General features: G+C 37.0%; 2 protein-coding genes across 2 annotated transcripts in view; both read right to left on the reverse strand.

The window, feature by feature from the left end:
* Nucleotides 1–10600, reverse strand: part of LOC145297060 (sodium-coupled monocarboxylate transporter 1-like) — an 80968-nt gene extending 70368 nt beyond the window's left edge. The window contains exon 1 of the mRNA XM_080143287.1: nt 10476–10600. Coding sequence (XP_079999413.1) covers nt 10476–10600 — 125 coding nt within the window. The remainder of the gene's footprint in view (nt 1–10475) is intronic.
* A 642-nt stretch (nt 10601–11242) lies between these two features.
* The window catches only part of LOC145296917 (guanylate cyclase soluble subunit beta-2-like), a 120646-nt gene continuing 110066 nt past the window's right edge, over nt 11243–21822 (reverse strand). Inside the window, exons 12-13 of the mRNA XM_080143081.1 lie at nt 15410–15529; nt 11243–11503 (exon numbers count right to left, since the gene is read on the reverse strand). Of these exons, the coding sequence (XP_079999207.1) occupies nt 15418–15529 (112 nt within the window). The 3' untranslated portion in view covers nt 11243–11503; nt 15410–15417. The remainder of the gene's footprint in view (nt 11504–15409; nt 15530–21822) is intronic.

Genomic DNA, 21822 nt, shown 5'->3' on the forward strand with positions numbered 1-21822 from the left:
TAGGCTTGATAACATTTGAGTCCGACGTCGTTAGTATTTTAGAATACTATTTCAACGCGAGTATTTTTTTTCAATGTCGTGACTGGTTTCGATTTTAGTATGCTCATTGAATCCAATGTCGTCAGTGTTTAGTTTTTAGAACACAGTTTTTAAATGTGAGTACGTTCTCCGAATCCAATGTCGCCAGTGTTATGGCTTGCAATAAGCCACAAAGAAAACAGAACAACGGAATAGAGTTTAAACAATGTATTACTGGAACAACAACGTAAAAGGGTTACAACTGACAAGAGTAGTAAACGCCATCGAGCAAGCGAGGGTCGCTCTGGTGTTAATATTTATTTGCATAAATATACACAAAATGTGGCACAAGGCCAAAAATAGGGGGGGTTAATGTGGACCTATCTAACATAAAGTTAACTTAACTAGACTCTTTCACCAGAATACCAGAATCACTCTATAGGAATCCTAATTATAACCCGAAAAATGATATATACATGATGTGGGGGGGGGGGGCTAAAAATTTTATATACAACAAGCATGAAATATTTACAATGAAAAAACAGTAGTTAGTAAAAGAGCCCCCCCACTACTAAATTGTGGCAGATAGAAAGCTTTGTCAGTCGAAAAGACGCAGGTCCACACGAAAACTGACTTTATTGAATAAACACCACAAAGACGACCTGCATCACTGACAAAGCAGTCCATCCGTCACCTAATTGGGGTCGGGAATGGGGGTTATCGAACCTAAGGTGGAAAAAAAGGGGGGGACAAGGGCAAACTAAAAGAGGGACTGGGACGATGAACACATACATACTCTAGCTAAGTTAAAAAATCAAACAATAAAGCCTAACTAACCCATACTAAACTAATCGGTCCGATACTGATGTCTTGTTAGTTCAGGATACCCAAAATCCTTTTTGACCTAAATCAAATCAGAAACGAATTCAAGGCCAGCTCCAGTCACTCTACACAGTCGCGAAGCTTTCACCCACCTTTCGTTGAAATTTACAGGAGTGAGTTTCACCTTCTCCAGCTTAATTCGCATTTTCAACCGATGCTTGAACATGAGAACAAGCTGGGGAGCAGTGAAGGTCTCATCTCCGTAAACCTCCTTCTGTCGTGTCGACCAAATCACGCCTCTCATAACAGCTAGCAAACACAGAAAAACATAACGTTCCTCTTTCTTCATACTCGGCGCCTAATTGCAGCACGGGGAAACCGCATCCAGCACAAAAAAAACGCCCGTTCAGTATGCGAACCGTGAAGCTCTCAACTAACTCACATAACGGTCGAACGATAGCGCAGCGGAAGAAAGCATGGCTTAGGTCTTCCTCCCATTCTCCGCATCGGACACAACTAGGTGTCATTGTAAAACCCGCTATGAAAAGTTTTTTGTGAACCCAGAGGGCATCTCGGATTACCAGCCAGGTGAGCGATGCCTCGTAGTTATCGAAACAGCTCAGCCCGGGCGCCCAAGGCCACATCGAGCGACGCTCCTCATTCGTGAAACCGAACTCCTCAATCTTTTCGTCTCGGACAGATCCCCTCACTAAAACCCTATATAGCGCTTTGCGAGACAACAGCCGGGTGTCAGAGAGGCTTTCATTCACCCGTTGAAGGAACTTCAACGCCTGTCGACACTCGCGATAGAAATGGCATTCGTTTCGGGGCCTCCTGCGTGCCTCCCCCTCAGCCGAATGCACATTCTCCAAAGCCGGAAAGGCTTTCTTAGTGTCTTCCATCCAGAAGACACCGTTCCCTAAGTCAGGTGTACACATTCGGTCTAGGTATATCAGCCTTAGAGTGTGTCTACGTATTTTGATATTCGGCATACCCAGACCGCCTTCAGACGGATGCAGGCAACAGATCTCCCGAGCAACCATGGCTTGCTTTCCGCGCCATAAGAACGCGAAAAGAGCACGCACTAGTTCAAGTAGTGAGGACTTCGGGAGTGGAAGCACTGATAGACGGTATAGGATCAGGGGGTAGATATGAGTATTGCATACCTCCGCCCGACCCTTTAAAGTTAGATTTCTCAAAGACCACAAATGAGTTGTGGTCTTGACCGCTTTCAACACTTCCGACCAATTTTTCTCCAGCTGGAGGTCGGGGCCAAACCAGACGCCGAGTAGCTTGCAGGGCCCATCAGTCCAGCCAAAGGGTCCCTGAAGGGGCGTTCCCCTCCAGGCACCAACACGTAAGCCAATAGACTTAACGTGGTTGATTATGGCCCCTGTTACCTGTGCATACCGTCTTGTTTCCATGTCGACGACTCTAATCTCGGCATTGCTCGTTACAAGCACAGTCACGTCGTCGGCATAGGCGGTATACTTTACTGGGGTAGAACCACCTGGCAAAGTAATCCCGCGAAGGACCGGATTCACCCTAAGCTGGCACAAAAAGGGCTCAAGCGCGATGACATACAGCATGGGTGATAACGGACAACCTTGACGGATAGATCTTGTTAACCTGAAGGGCTTCGATCTCACCCCATTCACCTCCACCATAGCACCGGGGTTAGCATACAAGAGGCGAATCCATGAGCGAAACTGGGGTCCAAACCCAGCCGAGCAAAGAACAGCCCCTAGGTAACGATGGTCCACCCTATCGAATGCTTTGGACTGATCTAAATTGATCAGCGCGGCTTCTGTGTCGACTTTCTCTATGATCAAGAGTACGCGTGCAAATTATCTTGAATCGTCCGGCCCTTAACAGAACACGTCTGTTCGGGACTTATGAGACGATGTAAAACAACCTGCAGACGATTTGCTAAGATATTGGCCAAAATCTTTAACTCTGTGTTTAACATCGTTAAGGGCCGGAAATTGCTAATCCCATCCCCTCCATTTTTATCTTTGCGAAGCAATTTAATGATTCCCCTGGTAAAGTACTGAGGTATAGACCCGTCCCTAAACCAGGAGTTGAAGAGTGTGGCCAGCAAAGGAATAAAAATGGGCGACAGCCTCAAGTACACCTCGTAAGGCAGACCATCAATCCCAGGGGTTCTGTCTAGCCCGACTTGTTTCAGAGCCTCAAGGACTTCTTCCTCTTTTATGCTACCTTCACACGTAGCTGCTTCGGTCGCTTCAAGGCGAGAAAAGTCAGCTAAATACGTGTCAAACTGTTCAATCTCCAGACCGGGCTCCATGGTAAAAAGCTCCTGCAAATGAGCTCGAAAACCCTCCAGGATTCCATCATTTGATGTTACGGTTCGTCCGTCCGGCAATGTGACACTGGCGATGTGTCGATCAGTCGCACGTCGACGCTCCTCCGCACGCATTGACGCGGCCATGTTTGTTGCCTCGTTCGGCACTCTTTTTAACCTAGCCCTAACTACTAGACCCTGGTCCTTCCTGTTATCCAGGGAGTCCAGTTCAGCCTTAATTAAAGTATAACTATCACTATCCCCCTCCTCCACCGCCCTTTTTAATCTATCATCTAGTGCCGCTTTCGCTGCTCTAGAACTAAGATTGAGTCGATGACTAAAATCAGCAGCGAAGGACCTAATTACTTGTTTAAGTTTTCCCCACCACTTATTCCCGATAATGGCTCCCGTCAATTCCCTCTGTATTGTTAGTAAAAGCTGTTCCCGGAAGCCCTTCACGTCGAACAACGACGTGTTGAACTTCCAGTAACTAGCCATCCTAGGTTTAACGCTATCTAAGTTTACCCGAACCCGGACTAACCTATGGTCCGAATAAACTATGTTATGAAAACTTGGACAGTCTAAAAGCCCTAAGTCGACTCTCTTAACTAAGAACCGATCGATGTAACTCGAAAGTTGCACCGGATCGGAGCCGCGTCTACCTGTCCAAGTCCAAACTACATCCCCGGGCTTTTCGTTTCGAAATTTATCGACAAGATCAAACTTGTCAATAAAGTCTCGAAACGCCTTAGCATCCCGGTTCTGGTTAGTAGCCCTTGAAGTATTACCCCCGCGATCTAAATCGGGATCCAGGACCGCGTTCCAGTCTCCCGCTAAAACTATCCGCCGAGACGAATTCATGAAGGGCTCAATCCCCCGAAAAAAGGAAACCCTCTCGCCATGGCTATTGGGAGCATAAACCCAATAAATCGAAATGCCACATCCTTTACGGTAACATCCAGCACGTGCACTCTTCCCTCTGGATCAGCATAGACTGGGTCACACGAAGCATCAAGAGTGCGTCTAACTAGCCAGGAAACACCCCTCGAGTGGGAATCAAAATGTGCTGAATAGAGCTGAAAGTCTCTAAGCAGCACACCCTGATAATCACTGGGAATGAAGTGCGTTTCCTGTACACAGCATATATCCACCCCGAGGCGTTGAAGGTCGCGTGCAACTCGAAGTTTACGAGAGGCGTCCCTCAACCCTCGGACATTCAAAGTAGCTAACCTTAAAGCCATTGTGATCTATCTAGGGTTGGGTATCCTTAACAAACATGGACGGTGCCAAGACACCGACAGCTGTCCCCAATGATCCAGAGGTCATCTCATTAGTGATGGCCCCATCAGGGGACAGACCACCGATGTCTAGAGGAAATGTTAACTTAATCGCTCTATAAAGTGAAGGGTGGATTTTTATGGGGACCCGTCCAACACATAGTTTCTCCATTTTAAGTATGTCAGAGTCGCTAAAAAAGGCTGCTGGAGGAATGATATTAAAAGCGGAGTTTGCTTCCTCCAGCATAGTCCAAACTCCTTTGGCCTCTTCACGACTTCTGACCACAGTTAAAAGTCTTTTGGCATTAGGAAAATTTTCTGGGTTTGTAATGTCCAGTTTGCTTATCTGCTTCACCGCGTAGAGGTTTCGGTAGTCTTTTCTAACGTGATTTTTGGATATGGTCTCTATATTAGCCGTGATCTTACACACGTCTTTGCCCTGAAAAAAAGGGGATCTTTTCTTTTTCTGGTCTTTTTCTACGGAGGGACTTCTGTGTCTTTTCTTTTCAGAAGTAGAAGGGCGAGGTGATGGAGGAGGGGGCATGTCAATTTTCATAGGGGAAGCGGGAGGGGAGTTTTGGGGTGTATGGTTTGGGGAGCAGAATGGAGACGGTTTAGGGGACGGTTTAGGGGTCTTTTTGGATGGGGAGCCTAGGGTTGTCAACTTTGGGTCTCTTTTTGGTACGTTTGCGAGAGAGAGGGGTGGCGCTTTACGGGGTGATCTTTTCTCTTTTGGAGGAGGGGCAGGCTTTTCGGGGAAGAGAGATTCGGGGAAATCTAATATTTTTTCTTTTTCTTTTTCTTTTTCCTTCTCGCTTTGCTTGCGCTTTTCATCAAGCGAGTCCTTTAGTTTTAGCAGGGCCTTAAACTTGTTGCCCCCCGGGTCTTTACTGGTCCTAATGTCTAGTATCTGCTCTTTGGTCAGTTTATCCGCGTACGTTTTACGAGGCGATTTAGAAAACGGTACCAGCGTCCATTCTCTCTTTTTAGGTGATTCCATCTCAGAGTTGAATTTTTTCTCGAATTCTTCTGTTGTGATTTCTTTAATCACTTCAATTTTTTTGCTTGTGTTTGGCGTTCTAGCCTCAGGTTCGAGGTGCCCAACAATCACCTCTTTAGGGTTTGTTGTGTTTGTCACATTTGTTTTGATCTTTTTCGGACATGTGTAGGTTAAGTGACCTACTTCACTACAAATCCAGCAGGTCGGCCTCCTCCCTGTGACCACAATGGGGAGTTTTTCAGCTCCCGCTTCCAGGAAGTAGGGTATTTCGTAGAAAGCTTCTTGGTTTAAAAGGATGTCGAAGGACCAGACTCCGTTGTACTGGTCCACCTCTATACCAGTAATATCACCGAATTTCAGGAGGTAGGCAGCTAGATATTCACCTGGGACCGCCCCTGGCACTTCGAAAATGGAAACAGTCGTTCTCCTCCGTCCTAGGTACTCCATTCTTAAAATGTATTCTTGTGTAATGATTTCTTTTTTAGTTAGTGCGACGCATTCTTCTTCTGTTTTAAACAGGGCGGCCCAGGTATTGTAGCCTCTGCATTTCGTTACACGATCCGCACGCATTCCTGCCGTTGCCAGTAATTTAGTTACAGTTTCCTTTGTTGACCTGATCAATTTTTTGGTCTTGCGATCTACCACAAAAAGTGAGATCGTTTTCTTGGCAAATTCCTGTAGCCGTGGTGCTTCTAACGTAACTCCTGTCTCTGTAACATATTGCAAACATTTCCTTGCTTCCGTTAAAAAGTTGTTAACGTCTATTTTAACTTTGGGTGGTTTTGCCCACCCATTCTTTTGTTCGCCACTTTTGTCCTCTTCCGACGGCACATTGCTGGCGGACGCCATGGCCGACGGGTTAGAGAGGGGAAAAAAAAATTAAAAAAAAAAAAAAATAAGGTAAAAGTCCCGTTCAAAAATAACAGCAGGAAAATAACAACTTTAACAAATAAAACAAATTTAACATGGCAATAACAATAATAATAATAATATGTAAAACAATCGCAGGAAAAATAACAAACCAACGTGACGATAAAGACTCCGGGAGCTCTGGTGTTTAATGCACACCTGGGATCAAAAGGTCTATGGTTTATATAATGGATAGAACAGACCATTTGGAGGGTGATTCCCCCCACAACACAGCATAATACGAAAAATACACACACAAGTTCTTAAGAAGAATCTTTTACGATTGGAATCCGAAATAATTTAATTTTAGCGAACAAATATGCTTATTTAAAAAAAAATCTGACACTTATTTTGCCTAAAAAAACTTTAATTAAAATTACCATACAACCAGTGCTTCCTAAACAGATTTATAAATTCTCATGCGTATGGCTGGAGCCTTACACTGTATCGGACTTTAAAACCTCAACCTTGAAATCCAAGGATGTGCCAAGTATTAATATCAGCATAACACCAAAGACGAAACACACACTTCGTGAAGATGAATCTTTTATGATTCGAATAAAAAAAAATGTAATGAACAAATATGTTTATTAAAAAAATCTTACACCTCTCTGGTCTTAAAACACCTTTATATATATATATATATATATATATATATATATATATATATATATATATATATATATATACTGAGCTTTGTGGGTGTTATTAATCGAAATAAAACACCATATATATCATATAGATATATGTATATATATATATATATATATATATATATATATATATATATCGGACATATATGTGTGTGTGTGCGTGTTGTGTGATGTTTCTAATGCGATCAATGACGGTCAGGATACTCGGTATCGGGTTCTGTATTATTCTTGATATTCATGAATGATCCGTCGGAGGGCATCTCCCAGGACGTTCTCTTTTTATGTCTCGATTAAAAAACAAACTAAACACGGTTGGCGTTTGATGCTAAGACGAAGCCGCATTACAAGATGAAAACAAAAACTGGCATACAAGGTCCGTAATTTCGGCTTAAGCTTTCAGCAACTCACGTCCATAATATATTATTTATGGGAGTATCAATGAACATAATCCCTTAGCTTAGCTTTCTGCACATATTCAAATTAAGAAACTACGCTTCTTGTCCGTTGTCTTTATATTCTTATTTAGCCTTATTTTAACTTACTAACTCAACTGTTCTTGCATCTTCTGAATACTCTTCCCTGTCTGTTGTCACACTGTTGTCTGCGGTATCATTCACATCAGTCACATCCTCCTCTGGAAATGTTATAGTCCTTTTAATGATATAACCCGAATATCTGTGTTTCTGCTGTTTCTGTCTCCGCCTCGTGGTGGTGCCTTCTATCTAACACGAGAGCTCCGTCAGTTGCCGCACATTTTTTTTACAAGGTGGTCACCACTTATCAAGGCCCGGAAGCCACTCACGGTTAAGAGTTATTGCAAGTGCAGTACATTAGTGTGGATATTTAATAAAGTGTCTACTTAAGGGGCCGGTTCATCAGGAATTTGTTTACGTTGGACTTGAAGACATCCAGGTTGTAGTCAGGTGGGAAGCAGGCAGACAGAACAGAGTTCTACAGGCGTGCACTTCTAAGAAAGAAGCTTTGTTCATGGAATCTACGTCTTGATTTAGGCACAGATAAAGAGTGGGGAAAATTTTTGACAGTGGATTCAGCTAGACGGGGGTTTTTCGTAAAAGATTGGCGAGGGTGAGGCAGAGATTGGAGTTCAGACGAGCACATGCCATGGAAATAACGATAAAAAATTTTCGGAATCATAGTATTTTTCCCATTTTGTAATTATATACAGGGCTCTTAAATTTATCCGACTGCAGCAGATGAAAAACTGTCCTTAATTTCCGGTTGAACAGCAAACCAGCTAAAGGAATCCTTAGATTTAAAATGGAATTGGCTTTTATTTATATTTTTGTCCATCCTCTTTATTATTTCTGTAGAATGTGCACACGCTGCATTCCGCTTGTCCAGTTGAAGAGGGACGGTAAGGAGCTGTGGAATCATAGTCAATGTGATTCATCTTCAAGGGCTGACTTGGATACTCCCAACAATGATTATAAGTTCTGTTGGGTTGTTTCTGATTTAGAACACAGTTTTTAAACCCCTTGGCCATATGTAATGTTGTATCTTAACAGTCGCAAGGGGAAAAAAGACAAGGAAAGAATTCGACCGTTTGCAGCTGAAATAACAGACATTTATTTACAGGTACTTCCAGAATAACGCATGTCTATAGTTCAAATGTCTTCTCGTACTCCAATATGCTTAACGAGACTCGACCGTGTCGAATACGTGGCACTCTGTTATTGTCCGGCCATGTTTAGGACGTGAATTTCCCTGTCGTTCTCGAACCACGTGTGCAACATATCTATTTCTGTTCTTCTCGGGACACGGTTTTCTTTTTTTATAGTCTTTTATTCCTTCTTCCTTGCTGTGACATCACATCGCATACGACTCTGTCATTTGTATACGTTAGCTGTCGTACAGCAAGCGCATCCGCACTCTGTTACACATCTACTCAATATTTCCATTCAGTTTTGGCCACCGCACATAGTTTCTTGCTAACGCTTTCATTCTCACAATGCCTTCGTGAGTTTTATGTCCTATCTCTATCCATCACATTCATTGCATTGATCAGCTGATCGGAAACGACTGTAGAGAAAGGATTGATACTAAATAGCGATGACGTCATGGCACAGTGGCAAGAATTCCCCTCTTTGTATAAATAGCAGTGTGAATAAAGAAATATTGAAATGTATCAGCAATAGAATTAAGTAACTTAAATTCCTTTTTTTTTTTTTTCGTGTCTTCTATAACCGAACATCCGGAAGGAAATATTTGTTCCATAAAAACAAATGCTGATTTATTAATAGTATCAACGAAGATAAAAACTTCTTGACACATAACCGTTAGAAGCAATGTCACGCATAACCACGTGAAGAACATTGGGGGGGGGTCAAAGTGTTACATCAACTTAAAAGTTGTTCTCAAATCGATTTTTCGATCAGTCTTTAACTAAAATAACCCGATTTCAAAATACCTTTCCGTAATTTTGAACAAGTTGTCATTTTACTCTAAAAAAAAAAAAAATCATAATTGAACAAGTCGTTTGAATTTTATTTTAAATTATAATTAAGAAGTAGTCGCAAGTTAGGCTAATTTAAATGTTGGAATAAAGACTCGGCCAGAGATAGGTTAGTTAAGCCATTAAAAATATATAATTTTTTTAAATTTTTATTGTATATCTTTTGATAATGTCTTTTTCTTATATTTTAATAAATCGCTTCAAAATAGAAATACTGAAGAACAATAAAAGTAAAGGAACTGATTTGCCTTGTCACCACTTCCGGTAGCGCTATGCCGGAAGTTAGGAAGTACGTTAACTAACTAAAACCCATCTTGTCTATAAAAATCTTGCCTTAAGTAAAGAATGACCTCTAAAGAAAATTAGTCGCATATCAGGCTATGTAATTTAAATGTTGGAATAAAGACCTGGCCAGAGATAGGTTAGTTAAACCATCGAAAACATGTCAGCATGCAACACAAATGTTAAACGATGATTTGAGTGAGAAGTGTCGATCATGGCTGATAACTTAGAAGTTGCATCTCAATAAAACACACAGATCACTAATCTGTAACAAGTTGATGTTAAAAAGGGCATCCAGCTGTAAAGCTTTGCTTCAATTTTCATCATGATTTTGATTGAATTTTTCTGAGGATAAAATTTCATGAAGTTCATACCATTTTAATGTTAGATACGTGTTAACATGCAGACACCATCGCAAGAAACAAAGACAAGCTGAGAAATCAACTTGCTTTTCTTTTCAGTGAAGACAATAGACATTTATTTACAGGTACTTTCCAGAATAACGCCTTGTCTTTTGTTCAAAAGTCTACTCGTACTCCAATGTGCTTAACAAGATTCTGTCGTGTTGAACACGTGGTACTCCGTCCCTACCCGACCGTGTTTAACACATCTTTTCCTGTCACTCTTGGGCCACCTGTGTAACATGTTTATCTCTGTCCTTCTCTCTGACTTCAAGAGTCCATATTTTTCTTTTTTTTTTTTAATAATATTTTTCTTTTCCCCGCCATGAAGTCACCTCGCACATGGTTTGGTATTTGCATAGATTGGCTGTTGTTGCTGCTGCTGCTGCTGCTGCTGCTGCTGCCGCCGTAAGCGCTCTGTTCGACCATATGGAATATCACACTCACTGAATATGTACATTGAATATTTTTCTCAGTGATAAAAACAACTTAACTAAATCAGAACACCTGAGGTTCACAGTAGAAATCAAACTTAACAAAGAGAAAATCATACAGAGGATCAAGAGTGACCAGGTTCAATTATCACTCTGACGCATTCATTGCTATTCAAGAATGTGTTCTGTTGTTTGATCCTCTGCACTGCATTCACATGCAAAGCCAATATATATCAGCAGGTACACATTATGGCATATGCAATCTGTTTAAGTTTTTAATCAAGTCATACTCAAATCTAGGAAGCTGGATACGCGACAGGTGAAATTCAATAGAGAGTGACCAGGTTCAACTCTATCACTCTAACGCATTCCTATGCGATGATGAATGGCTAAATGTGTAAATTGTTTAGCCTTAAATGATGGTGTCTCGATGAAAGCACTGGTGTCGATTACGACACTTGATTCGTGTCAGAAAAAGCATCCGGTCTTAAAAATCTTGCCTCAAAACTTTTAAAGAAACCCAACGAAATTTGGAAGTCAATAATAATAAGCGTGTCTATTTACTTCTGGCATGCATGTGTACAAACAGATTGACGAACAAAGAGACAACGAGACAGACAAACAGAGAGACATGAAGACAGAGGAGGGGGAAAGAAAAACAACTTACCGAAGTTTTATTTTGTATTTATTCTTGTTTTGTTTAGGGGTGGGGTATAAAAAATTGAATAGTTTTATAATTTTTTTTTTTTAATTTTGTATTTTTCATAATAATTAATTTGTATTTTTATATCAACAACGAAAACACCGGAAGTATCATCGACCCCAAGTTGATTTCTTAATCCATTACTAGATTAGTGATCAATTACATTCTTGCCAGGTTGTACCGTCAAGTGAGAAGGATTTCAAATTCCACCAAAGAGATCCTTAGTCTGAAAATAATAACATCACATCTTTTTATACAATTATCTGAACAAACACCGTGTATGTATGTATGTATGTATGTATGTATGTATGTCTGTATGTATGTATGTATTAGTGGTGGGACGATTCTAATATTTTCCCCGATTCCGATAGAGTTACCGATTCCATGCTAAATTCCCGATTCCGATTCTTTATAAATCTATAAATATTTAAATATAAAAGTGTTATTTAATCCCGATTACCGTAAAAACACAAATGTGTCTATGTTTTCTCAAACGTAAAAACACACTTCTGAGGGTCTGATTTAGAGATTTTAGTCTTACCGAAAGTTTAAATCAATAAATATTTATTTTATTATTTTTACTAAAAGCAGTGGAAGATGTTTCTTAAACCAAAATCAAATAAAAAAGATAATTTAAGGAATCGCTTTTGCCATCGGAAAATAGGCTCAAATTTTTCCGAATCCGATACCGATTCCAATATCCCAAAAACGCTCCGATTTTCCCGATCCCCGATTCCGATTCTGATTAATCGTCCCAACACTAATGTGTATGTTAATACGAATAATCGTGCTTTATAAAAAAAAATAAATATGGATTAATTGATCGATTTATCATTAATTTAAAATTGTTAATTAAACAATTTAATAAATAAATTCATGTTACCAAATTATAATCATAATAAATAAATAGATAAATAAACAAATACATAATGATAAAAGGAAAAATAATGGAAATGATATTGATAAAAACAATAAGGATAGTAAATAATAAAGTAATAATAGGAAAATAATAACAATAACAAATAATAATAACTGTAATAATAGGAATAGTAATAACAAATAGGAAATAATAATAGCAACAAATAATATGAATTATAAAAATATTAATAATAAAAATGATAATAATTAAAAATAAGAAATTGGTAAACAATAATATCAAATAATAATAAATAATAATAACCAATGATAATAACTAATAATAATAATAATAATAATAATAATAATAATAATAATAATAATAATAATAATAATAATAATTATCAAATATGAAATTATAAAAAAAAATTGTAATAATAGCAAATAATAATAATAATAAATAATAATAACAAATTATAATAATAATAATACTAATAAATAATAATAATGATAATAAATAATAATAAATACGGTCGTACATCTAAACAATATGATATAAATGCGGGGGTGCCCCAGGGTTCTATCCTTGGACCTCTATTGTTCCTGATATTCATAAAGGACCTCCCCGACAACATTGCCTCTGAGATGGGTATATATGCTGATGACACTACACTCTATGGCAGGCACGACAGGAAGACGAATGAACACATTTCTAAAGAAATGGCAGAAACACTAGAGGAAGACCTCCAATCTGTAGTGGAATGGGGACAAAAGTGGTTGGTCGCGTTCAATGCTGCCAAGACTAAACTAGTTTCATTCAATAATTACAAGAAACCCTCTCTGCCACCCATGGCGATGGCCAACGACTCTTTATCTGAGAGTCCATCTTTCAAACTCCTTGGCCTAACGTTCACAGGAAACATGAGTTGGAACAATTACATTGAAGGCATTGCCAGGGCCGATGCAAGAAAGGTGGGCTCTCTCTACCGTGCTAGAAAACTACTAACACCCGAAAGTATCCTGTACCTCTATAAGGCCACCATTCGCCCATGTATGGAGTATTGCTGCCACATCTGGGCTGGTGCATCTGCTACTAGTCTCTCGCTCCTTGACAAGGTTCAAAAGAGAGTCGCAAACCTGATAGGCCCTGAACTGGCATCTAAGCTTCAGCCTCTGTCCCATCGACGAAATGTTGCATCCCTCTGCCTTTTCTACAAGTATTTTAGTGGTGAATGCTCTGACGAACTGCAATCACTTGTGCCCCCACGACGTGTGCACCCTCGACAAACCCGACAGGCTGCTAAATCCCACCCCACACTGTAGAGATCCCTAGATGTAAAAGATCTTTTTACTCCAATAGTTTCTTCCCCAGAACCGCTAGACTCTGGAATTCCATTCCAGGTCCCTGCTTCCCCAACAGTACTGACGTGCAGAAGTTCAAGTGTAACGTGAACCGACACCTTGCTGCCCAAATCCCTACATAGTACCCCAGTAGTTGTTGCCCCTGATAGTAGCCCCCTACACCAAAGTGGCAATTTGCCTTGTTTGGGGTGAAAATGTAATAAAAAAAAAAAATAAATAAATAAATAAATAACTAATAATAATAAATAATAATAAATAATAATAATAAAAAATAAATAATATTAAATAATAATAATAAATAATAAATAATAATGAATAATAAATAATAATAAGGAGAAATAATAATAATAAATAATAATAATAATAATAATATTAAATAATAATAATAACTAATATATAATAATGAAAAATAAAAAAATAATAATAAATAATAAATAATAAATAATAATGACAAATAATAACTAATAATAATAGCCAATAACAACAATAATAACAAAAATAACAAATAATAATAAAATATGAAATAATAATAACAGCAAATAATAATGATAAGAAAAAAAACAGAATTTCTTTCCTGTATATTTCTAAGCAAAATTCTGCATATCAAGTAAAAAATGAAATAATAATAAATAATAATGATAAATAATAATAAAAATGAAATTTAAATATAATGCACATCCTTATTAAATACCTTTCGAACTTTTAATTTTAATGGTGATAATAATAACAAAAATTAATAAAAAACAGCAACAATAATAATAATAATAATAATAATAATAATAATAATAATAAACAATAATAATAACAAATAGTAATAAAAAACAACAATAATAATAAATAAGAGTAACTAGTAATAGTAAATAATAACAAATAATAAAAATACATAAACATAAATAATAACAAATAGTAATACAAATAATAATAAAACATGGAATATTAACAGCAATAACAACAACAAATAATAATAATAATAATAATAATAATTAATAACAATAATGATAATAATAATAAATAATAATAAATGACAAATAATAATAATAATAATAATAATACTAATACTACTACTACTACTACTACTACTACTAATACTAATAATAATAATAATAATAGTAAAACGAAGACGAAGAAGAAGAAATAGAACAAAATTTCCTGTTTGTATATTTTATATGTAAATTTTGCATATCAACTAAAATAAAAATCAAGTTTTGTATATTACAATATAATAATAATAATAATAATAATAATAATAATAATAATAATAATAATAATCAATATCAATAATGATAATAATAATCAATAACAATAATGATAATAATAATAAATAATAATAAATGACAAATAATATTAATAAATAATAATAATAATAATAATAATAAATAATAATAATAATAATAAATAATAATAATAATAATAATAAATAATAATAATAAATATTAATAATAATAACAAATAATAATAAATGACGAATAATAATAATGATAATGATACTACTACTACCACATATAATAATAATAATAATAATAATAATAATAATAATAATAATAATAATAATAATAATAATAATAATAATAATAATAATAATAATAATAAAAAGAAGAAGACGAAGAAGAAGAAATAGAACAGAATTTCCTGTTTGTATATTTTATATGTAAATTTCGTATATCAACTAAGATAACAATCAAGTTTTGTATATTTCAATAAAATACACATTGTTTGTGAACATCTTTGAAATAATATTACGAACTTTCGTTACAAAGATATCACACGTAGAATATCCAGTTCATAGACATTTTGTTAGCATTGAAAACTTTGAGAATTTTAATTTCGTAAGAAACCGATTTCAAAGTAAAGTAAAAAAGAAAAGATAAAAAAACAAAAACAAAAAAGCAAAAACTAAAAAAAAAAAACAACTCACAAATGAATTCAGATGCTTTTTTCTTTTGGGCCGAGAAGAAAATACGTTTTCAAAATGCCAATTCCTTTGATTTCAACGAAACCTCTTTCTTCAAAATTGAACGTCGAACGTTGCAAATCACTGAAACAGAATTAATCTTTTGAAACAACAACATCTTTGCGTAACAGTAGCATTACAGCTTTGTGAAAGTAAAAATGAGATTCTACTATTTTAGATTACATGAAAACGACTTGAAAACGACTTTTACTTGCCGGTAAAAAGAAGTTGAAGAAAAAGACGTAAAATTTTACACTTTATTGAGGCGTTCACCCTTGCATATAAATTTACGGATGAATAATCGACCACTTCCGGAACACCAGGCGGCAATGATCATCCATGTCTAGACTAGACAGCGTTTTAAGGCCATGTCCTTAAAAACGCTATCTGCTCCGGAAGTGGGTAATCATTTCACACTAAATTCATATGTGCAAATAAACCCACACTCTAAAAGCGAAAATATATTTTAAAACTTCTTTTTATCGCCAACTTTTGAGCATGTTTACATGTAGTTGCCTAAAAAGCTGAAGGACATTTTTTCGATGAGATAACAAAGCGTATAGTTTTACAAATAATATATATTTACGGATGTTTATGAATCATACAGTAATATCTTTGTGGTTTCTTATTTTATCTATGTATATGACCAGTCCTAGAACTCATGTACACAACATTCTACCCAAAGGTCGATCGCGCGTATGCGTATAAGTTTATGCCCTTATAGCACAGCGGTCAATCAATTCTTCGATTCCAGCAGATTATCTGGACATCGGCTTATTCCACAAACATCTGGAACCTTGTTGTGTAGATGACACATAACAGTAGGAAGGATCACAGTGATGTTCTTCTCTTGTCCTCTTTTCTGTTGCGGGAATCGGTTTCTTTTTTAATCAAAGTAATTGTGAAATTTATTAATAACTAGCCTATGTGCCCGGCGTTGCCTGGGTGTTTGGAGGTGTATGTTGAGCAAAAAAAAAAAAAAAAAAAAAAAAAAGGTAGTAGAAACGCAGGCTCGAACCCGTAGCGCCAAGGAGGAAAAGAACGTGGAAAAAAAATGTGACGTCTTTGTCGTTGCGTCGATCGCCAAACCGGAAGTGGCGAAGGTTTAAATTAAGGCTAGTCGATCGAAAAGAGGGGATGACTTTCATAAATATTGCCGATAAGAGCGACCCCTCCCTGTAGAAAAGGCCAGTTGAGGGTGAAGGAATTAATGCCTCAGCAAAGTTTTCGATATTTGCCGTCCGAGGGGTCGAGCTTCAAAACGATACCGATCTCGTGAAAATCCGTCGCCTCTGTCGAAAGGTTTAGGCAAACATACATACATACATACATACATACATTTAAACAGAGAGGTGAGATTTATATTATAGATGACAACAGCACACAATCATTTGAGGTTAAAAAAATGTTTTCAGAGTTATAGTTTTATATTCCAATATATAATATGCATATATAAAACTCTGTGGTCTCCCTGCCGCCCTTCCCATAAGAGAGGAACAGCTATCCCAAACATGGTCCTGCTTCGTCGTTTAAAAAAAGGAAATGATTATATCAGCTTATTCGTTACACATCCCTGGCGGTTTTATCTTTTTGATGCAACATTGCTGTAATTCTAATTTTGTTTTTATTTAGTTGTAAACCATTTTAGTTTGAATAGAGACGAGAAACGTTGTTCCAAACAAAAATGGCAGTATCGATCCAGAGAAGCTTTGAATTGTAAATGCTTGCAGACTAAGACGAAGAATAGAGTTTCCCGTAGGTAGCCAATCCAAAGAAGTCCTGATACAAAAAGGAAAGTTCCTTCCCGTTTGCAGTTGGTTGGTTGATTGTTTTGTTTTTTTTTGTTTTACGGCAACTGTTGTTCTTTTTTTAATTACTTCTATTATATCAAATAGTAAGATATGGCTTGGTTGGTTAGTTGGTTGTTTTTGTTTTACGGCACATCAACCCTTTTCAGGTTATTTAATGCCGAATCCAAAGATTTTGAAGAAAGCTTTTTTAATAGAATATATGTGTTGTTTTTAAGTCGGTTTCTATTTAACCCATAGTTGAGCCTATAACAGGTACTACCACTCTGAGTCAGAGTGGACCTGGGAGTGGCTCCACACTCTCCAAAGCCCGCATGCTGGGGCCTCACCACCGGGTATAGTTTAAGGTCATATCCAGGACCATCCTGTGTGCAGACAAAAAGGCTAGGTGTAGTGATTCCAGATTCTCATTTGTTTTTAGAAACGCATGGTTCCATCTCATTGGTCAGTTCTTATCACCCCTGTTTATAAATAGACCCTTCCAATTTCTTGTGACCATAGCCTCACAACAATATCAAAAATATTGCAACACTAATCCTTAAATGGAATTTCTTATTCCATCCCTTTGTAGAAAAATTCCGTTTTTAACATTATTTAACAAACCTAATATTGCTACACGCCTCCTATTTTTCACGAGATAAAGGCCCGAACAGCCCCCCCTTCTGCTGAGCCTATACACATAGATTTTGTGCATGTGTGTCTTTTTAATCTCCCCCAGCATTAGTAGACGAGTAACTAGAGAGAAGACAACATTTATATTTTTGCACCTACTTGCACTATCGTGTTAGAAAATACAAACCCATCGCTTGAGTATTCACATGAATGTTGTATATTATTTCTGCGCACATATAATATATACTTCATTCTAGTAGAGAGTTTTTATATCAATTTCTAAATATTATATTAATAACATTTGGAATTACATGCATATATTAAAGATGATATTAATATTAAAATGATATTGTTTTCAAAGCATGAATGTTTTTTTCAAATATGAATGTTGTGGTGTTTTTATTTTATTTTGAAAGAACCCGAAGTAGGCCAAGCAGAAGCCAGATCTGACATGTAAAGAGTTCCGTTTTTTTTTTTTAAAGTAAATTAGGGAGTTGAGTGCTAGAAGTCGAGGAAACAAGGTGGGTTAAACAGGTCTCCCCATAATGGAGCGACGGGTTCCAAATAGATACAGAGAAACGCCACAAGCCCGAGATCATCTATCTATCTATCTATCTATCTATCTATCTATCTATCTATCTATCTATCTATCTATCTAGCGGAGTAAATAACAGAGATAGAATCGTGGGAAACAAAAATTTGAACGAGCATGCAGGTGCAGAAAGGGTGAAGGGGTCATCTTGTGGCATATATCAAACTCTGTGATCGATCATTTCCACCGGACGTATCTGAATGCGGACCGGACGTGACGTGTAAGGTGTTCCGATTTGAATAAGCTGAGTTAAGTTTAGTTGAGTTGGGTCCGAGAAATCGAGGAGGCAAGATGGGTTAAACAGGCCTCCCCATAAGCGGGCGACCGTCTCGAAATGGATATAGAGAAACACCACGTCTGAGATCGTCGATTTCATTCCATGCTGCGGAAGACAAGATGCATGGGAGTGACAGAAACCGATAAACATAAAAACATCGTCTTGCATGCGTGATTATTATAGTAAAACCCAGCTCCCCGAAAAGGTTGGCGAATCCCCCAGGTAGGCAGGGCTTCTTTTTGATGCAACTCTGGCTTTGGGAAGTGCCGTGAAGCTTCTTCGGCGTCTAACTACTGAGCTGAGTGTGGCCGGTTGTCGTGAAGAAACGATTTTGCATCGCAAGTCACACCCCGGTTCAGAAACGATTCGTTCTCGTTGCGTAAACGAATGGAAGATAACACTTCACAATGACGTTTCTTTTGGTTGTTGTTCAATCTGTGAAGCACGCATTCGTCAAGTTAGTTTAAGTTAAGTCTATTACAAAATAGAGCGGTAATATAAGTGCATAAACACCTTTTTTAATGTTGAGTCGAATGTACAGTGTATATTCAAGAAAATTACAATCTTTTTTTGTTTATTTAAAAGAAATTAGCAGTGAATGTTTGTTTATATAAACAGATTTTTTATATATGTTGTATACACACCCTTATAATCGCTAAGATGGACTTGTCCATTAGACATATAACCAACAAGTCTAGACCGCTCAATAAGAGCTATCCGGATGTCGTACAGAGACGACTCAACACGGACTTACTAACCTTTTCTGTACCACTTACATATAAATGTTCTTCTTATTCTCACCAAATCGTCGTGTTCCTACTTTCATCTTTTCCGACTCCACTACAATAAGAGAATATGCTTCTTATGGAAAGCGTAAATCGGTGAAAGTACAGAAATTAGTTGTATCCAGGAAATTTAAAAAATAATGTTCTATTAACATATGTTATAAAAAGAAACGAACCCACCATCATCCCAAAATAATGTAATAGTTTGTGTGTGTGTTTTTTTTTAAACAATAACAAAATGTCGATTTGCTGTGGCCCATAATGTTTAACTGAAAAACGAACACCAACAAAAAACAAAAAAATAAAGAAGAAGAAAAAATTACGTTTTTCATAAGAAGAAATTAGTGTGGCCAATTTTGTGTTTCCTTAATGTAAATAGTAGAAATTCACGGGGAAACTCTTAGGTATAAGTGAATAAAAAAACGGTTTAGTTATTTATATACTTTCGGACCGTTATTCTCATCATTCATAGTTTTTTTTTTCACGACATTTCGACCAACTATTCCTTTGTCACGTGATACAAACAAACTGCAGCGATATGCGAGTAAATTAACGTATTCAAAAGAAAAGGGAAACGCGAATCAAACAAACTGCTATGCGAATGGGCTAACGGACACAGCGTCGCAGAAGGCAAGCGATAAACGAATAGGGAGTCAGTGGAGAGAGAGTGGGAGAGGGGGTGAGAAGCAAGTTTCACGTCGCTGTGTATACGTTTAGTGTCGCGAAGTGGATGAATAAAGATAATAGCATATTTAATGGTTTAATATAATATCGAAAAAGACAAGAAATGCAAAGTTAATGTTGCTAATAAAAACATAATAAATCTAGTGCAGAAGGTTTTAAAAGAAACGAATGGATATGTAAATAAATGGCGGCGTGTTTATAAGTGTCAAACCGTTTGTTTAATGGTAAAAGATGCGAATATTAGAATATGAGAATGTCTTCAGAGCAGCCAATCAGCTGTGCCAGATTTCGGAAAGGGAGAAATTATTCTCTGTAAATTGGAATATGCAAAGGTTTGGTATGTGTGTGTATCGAATAGCCAGTTAAGAGCAGATAAAACCTAGCAGAGTTTATGTAGAAATGGCGCAGTTTCCAATGGGAGCGGTGGGAGGACAAAATAGAGAGAAAATAGGAGATATTTCCTTTAAAGATGGTAAGATTCTGATCATGTCGCTCCTCGGAAAAAAATAAGTTTTTATTATAACGCCTAAATGTGTACATAATATGGTTTATAAGCTACATAAGATGGTGGGTATTAGTGTAGACTTAATAAATTTGCATGTGCCATCTGCAGTATTTTGGTTCAGATCAAATTATTATACATAGGATGAAAACGGTGCGTAATTTAGAGAAATAAAGGTCAGATTTAGTATCAAATAGTTTTTTGCACCGAAACAGGTCTTATATGGCATGTACTTTTTAAAACCTGAATTTTATTCCACATTATTATTATACATAGTGGACCATGCAATCGTGAATGAAATTCATAATACGTTTTACAATATTTGGCACAGTTAAAATACGGCATATGCCTTACTTGCCCACCAAGTTTGAGTTATGAATACCCAACAATATTTGTTTTATCATCATTCGATGATAAACAAAGGCATCTTGGTGATCGTCTTAGACGTAGGAGCATGATCCTAAATGGGTGTCGCACTGATTGAACCGTAATCTCTCAGATTTTTAAATTGTCCATCAAAACAATCTCCCAAAAGGACCTCTGAACATATTACTGCCAAAATTCAGGGGAGTGCTAAGAAAAGAGCACGTCAAAATTATCTCCTATATAATATTTTGATTGCAGAAATTCCCCTCTGGACCAAAGTACTGTAAGCTTGCAACAACAGATGCTACATACAAATTTATTATGTCTACACTATTAGCCACTATCTTATGTAACTTTAGAACGCAATTTTTGACACATTTAGTTGTTATAATAAAATCCTACATTTCATCCTAGGAGCAACATCATCACAATCGCAACCATATTTAGAGGAAGTAGTTCCTATTTTTCTCTCTAAATGTGAAGTCCACCTACCGTCCCCAGTCATCACTGGGAGGAATTCTGCACTTTCGACAGATATGGGGTTTCACCCTTCGTAACTTGATCATAAACATATAAACATACTGATAAATAATAACGCCTCCCCAGCCATATTCCGCCTAATCTGATTAGTTAAGACCTGACATTCTTTTATTGCCTAAATCGAGAACACTTTAAAAATTCTCCAAAATGACGCCTTTCTCTACAGGAGACCAGACCAATAAATAATAAATTGAGTTTAAAGACGTCAAAG

The sequence above is a fragment of the Euprymna scolopes genome, chromosome 17, assembly GCF_053919585.1.
Source record: "Euprymna scolopes isolate OS-2025 chromosome 17, ASM5391958v1, whole genome shotgun sequence".
In the NCBI taxonomy this organism is placed as follows: domain Eukaryota; kingdom Metazoa; phylum Mollusca; class Cephalopoda; order Sepiida; family Sepiolidae; genus Euprymna; species Euprymna scolopes.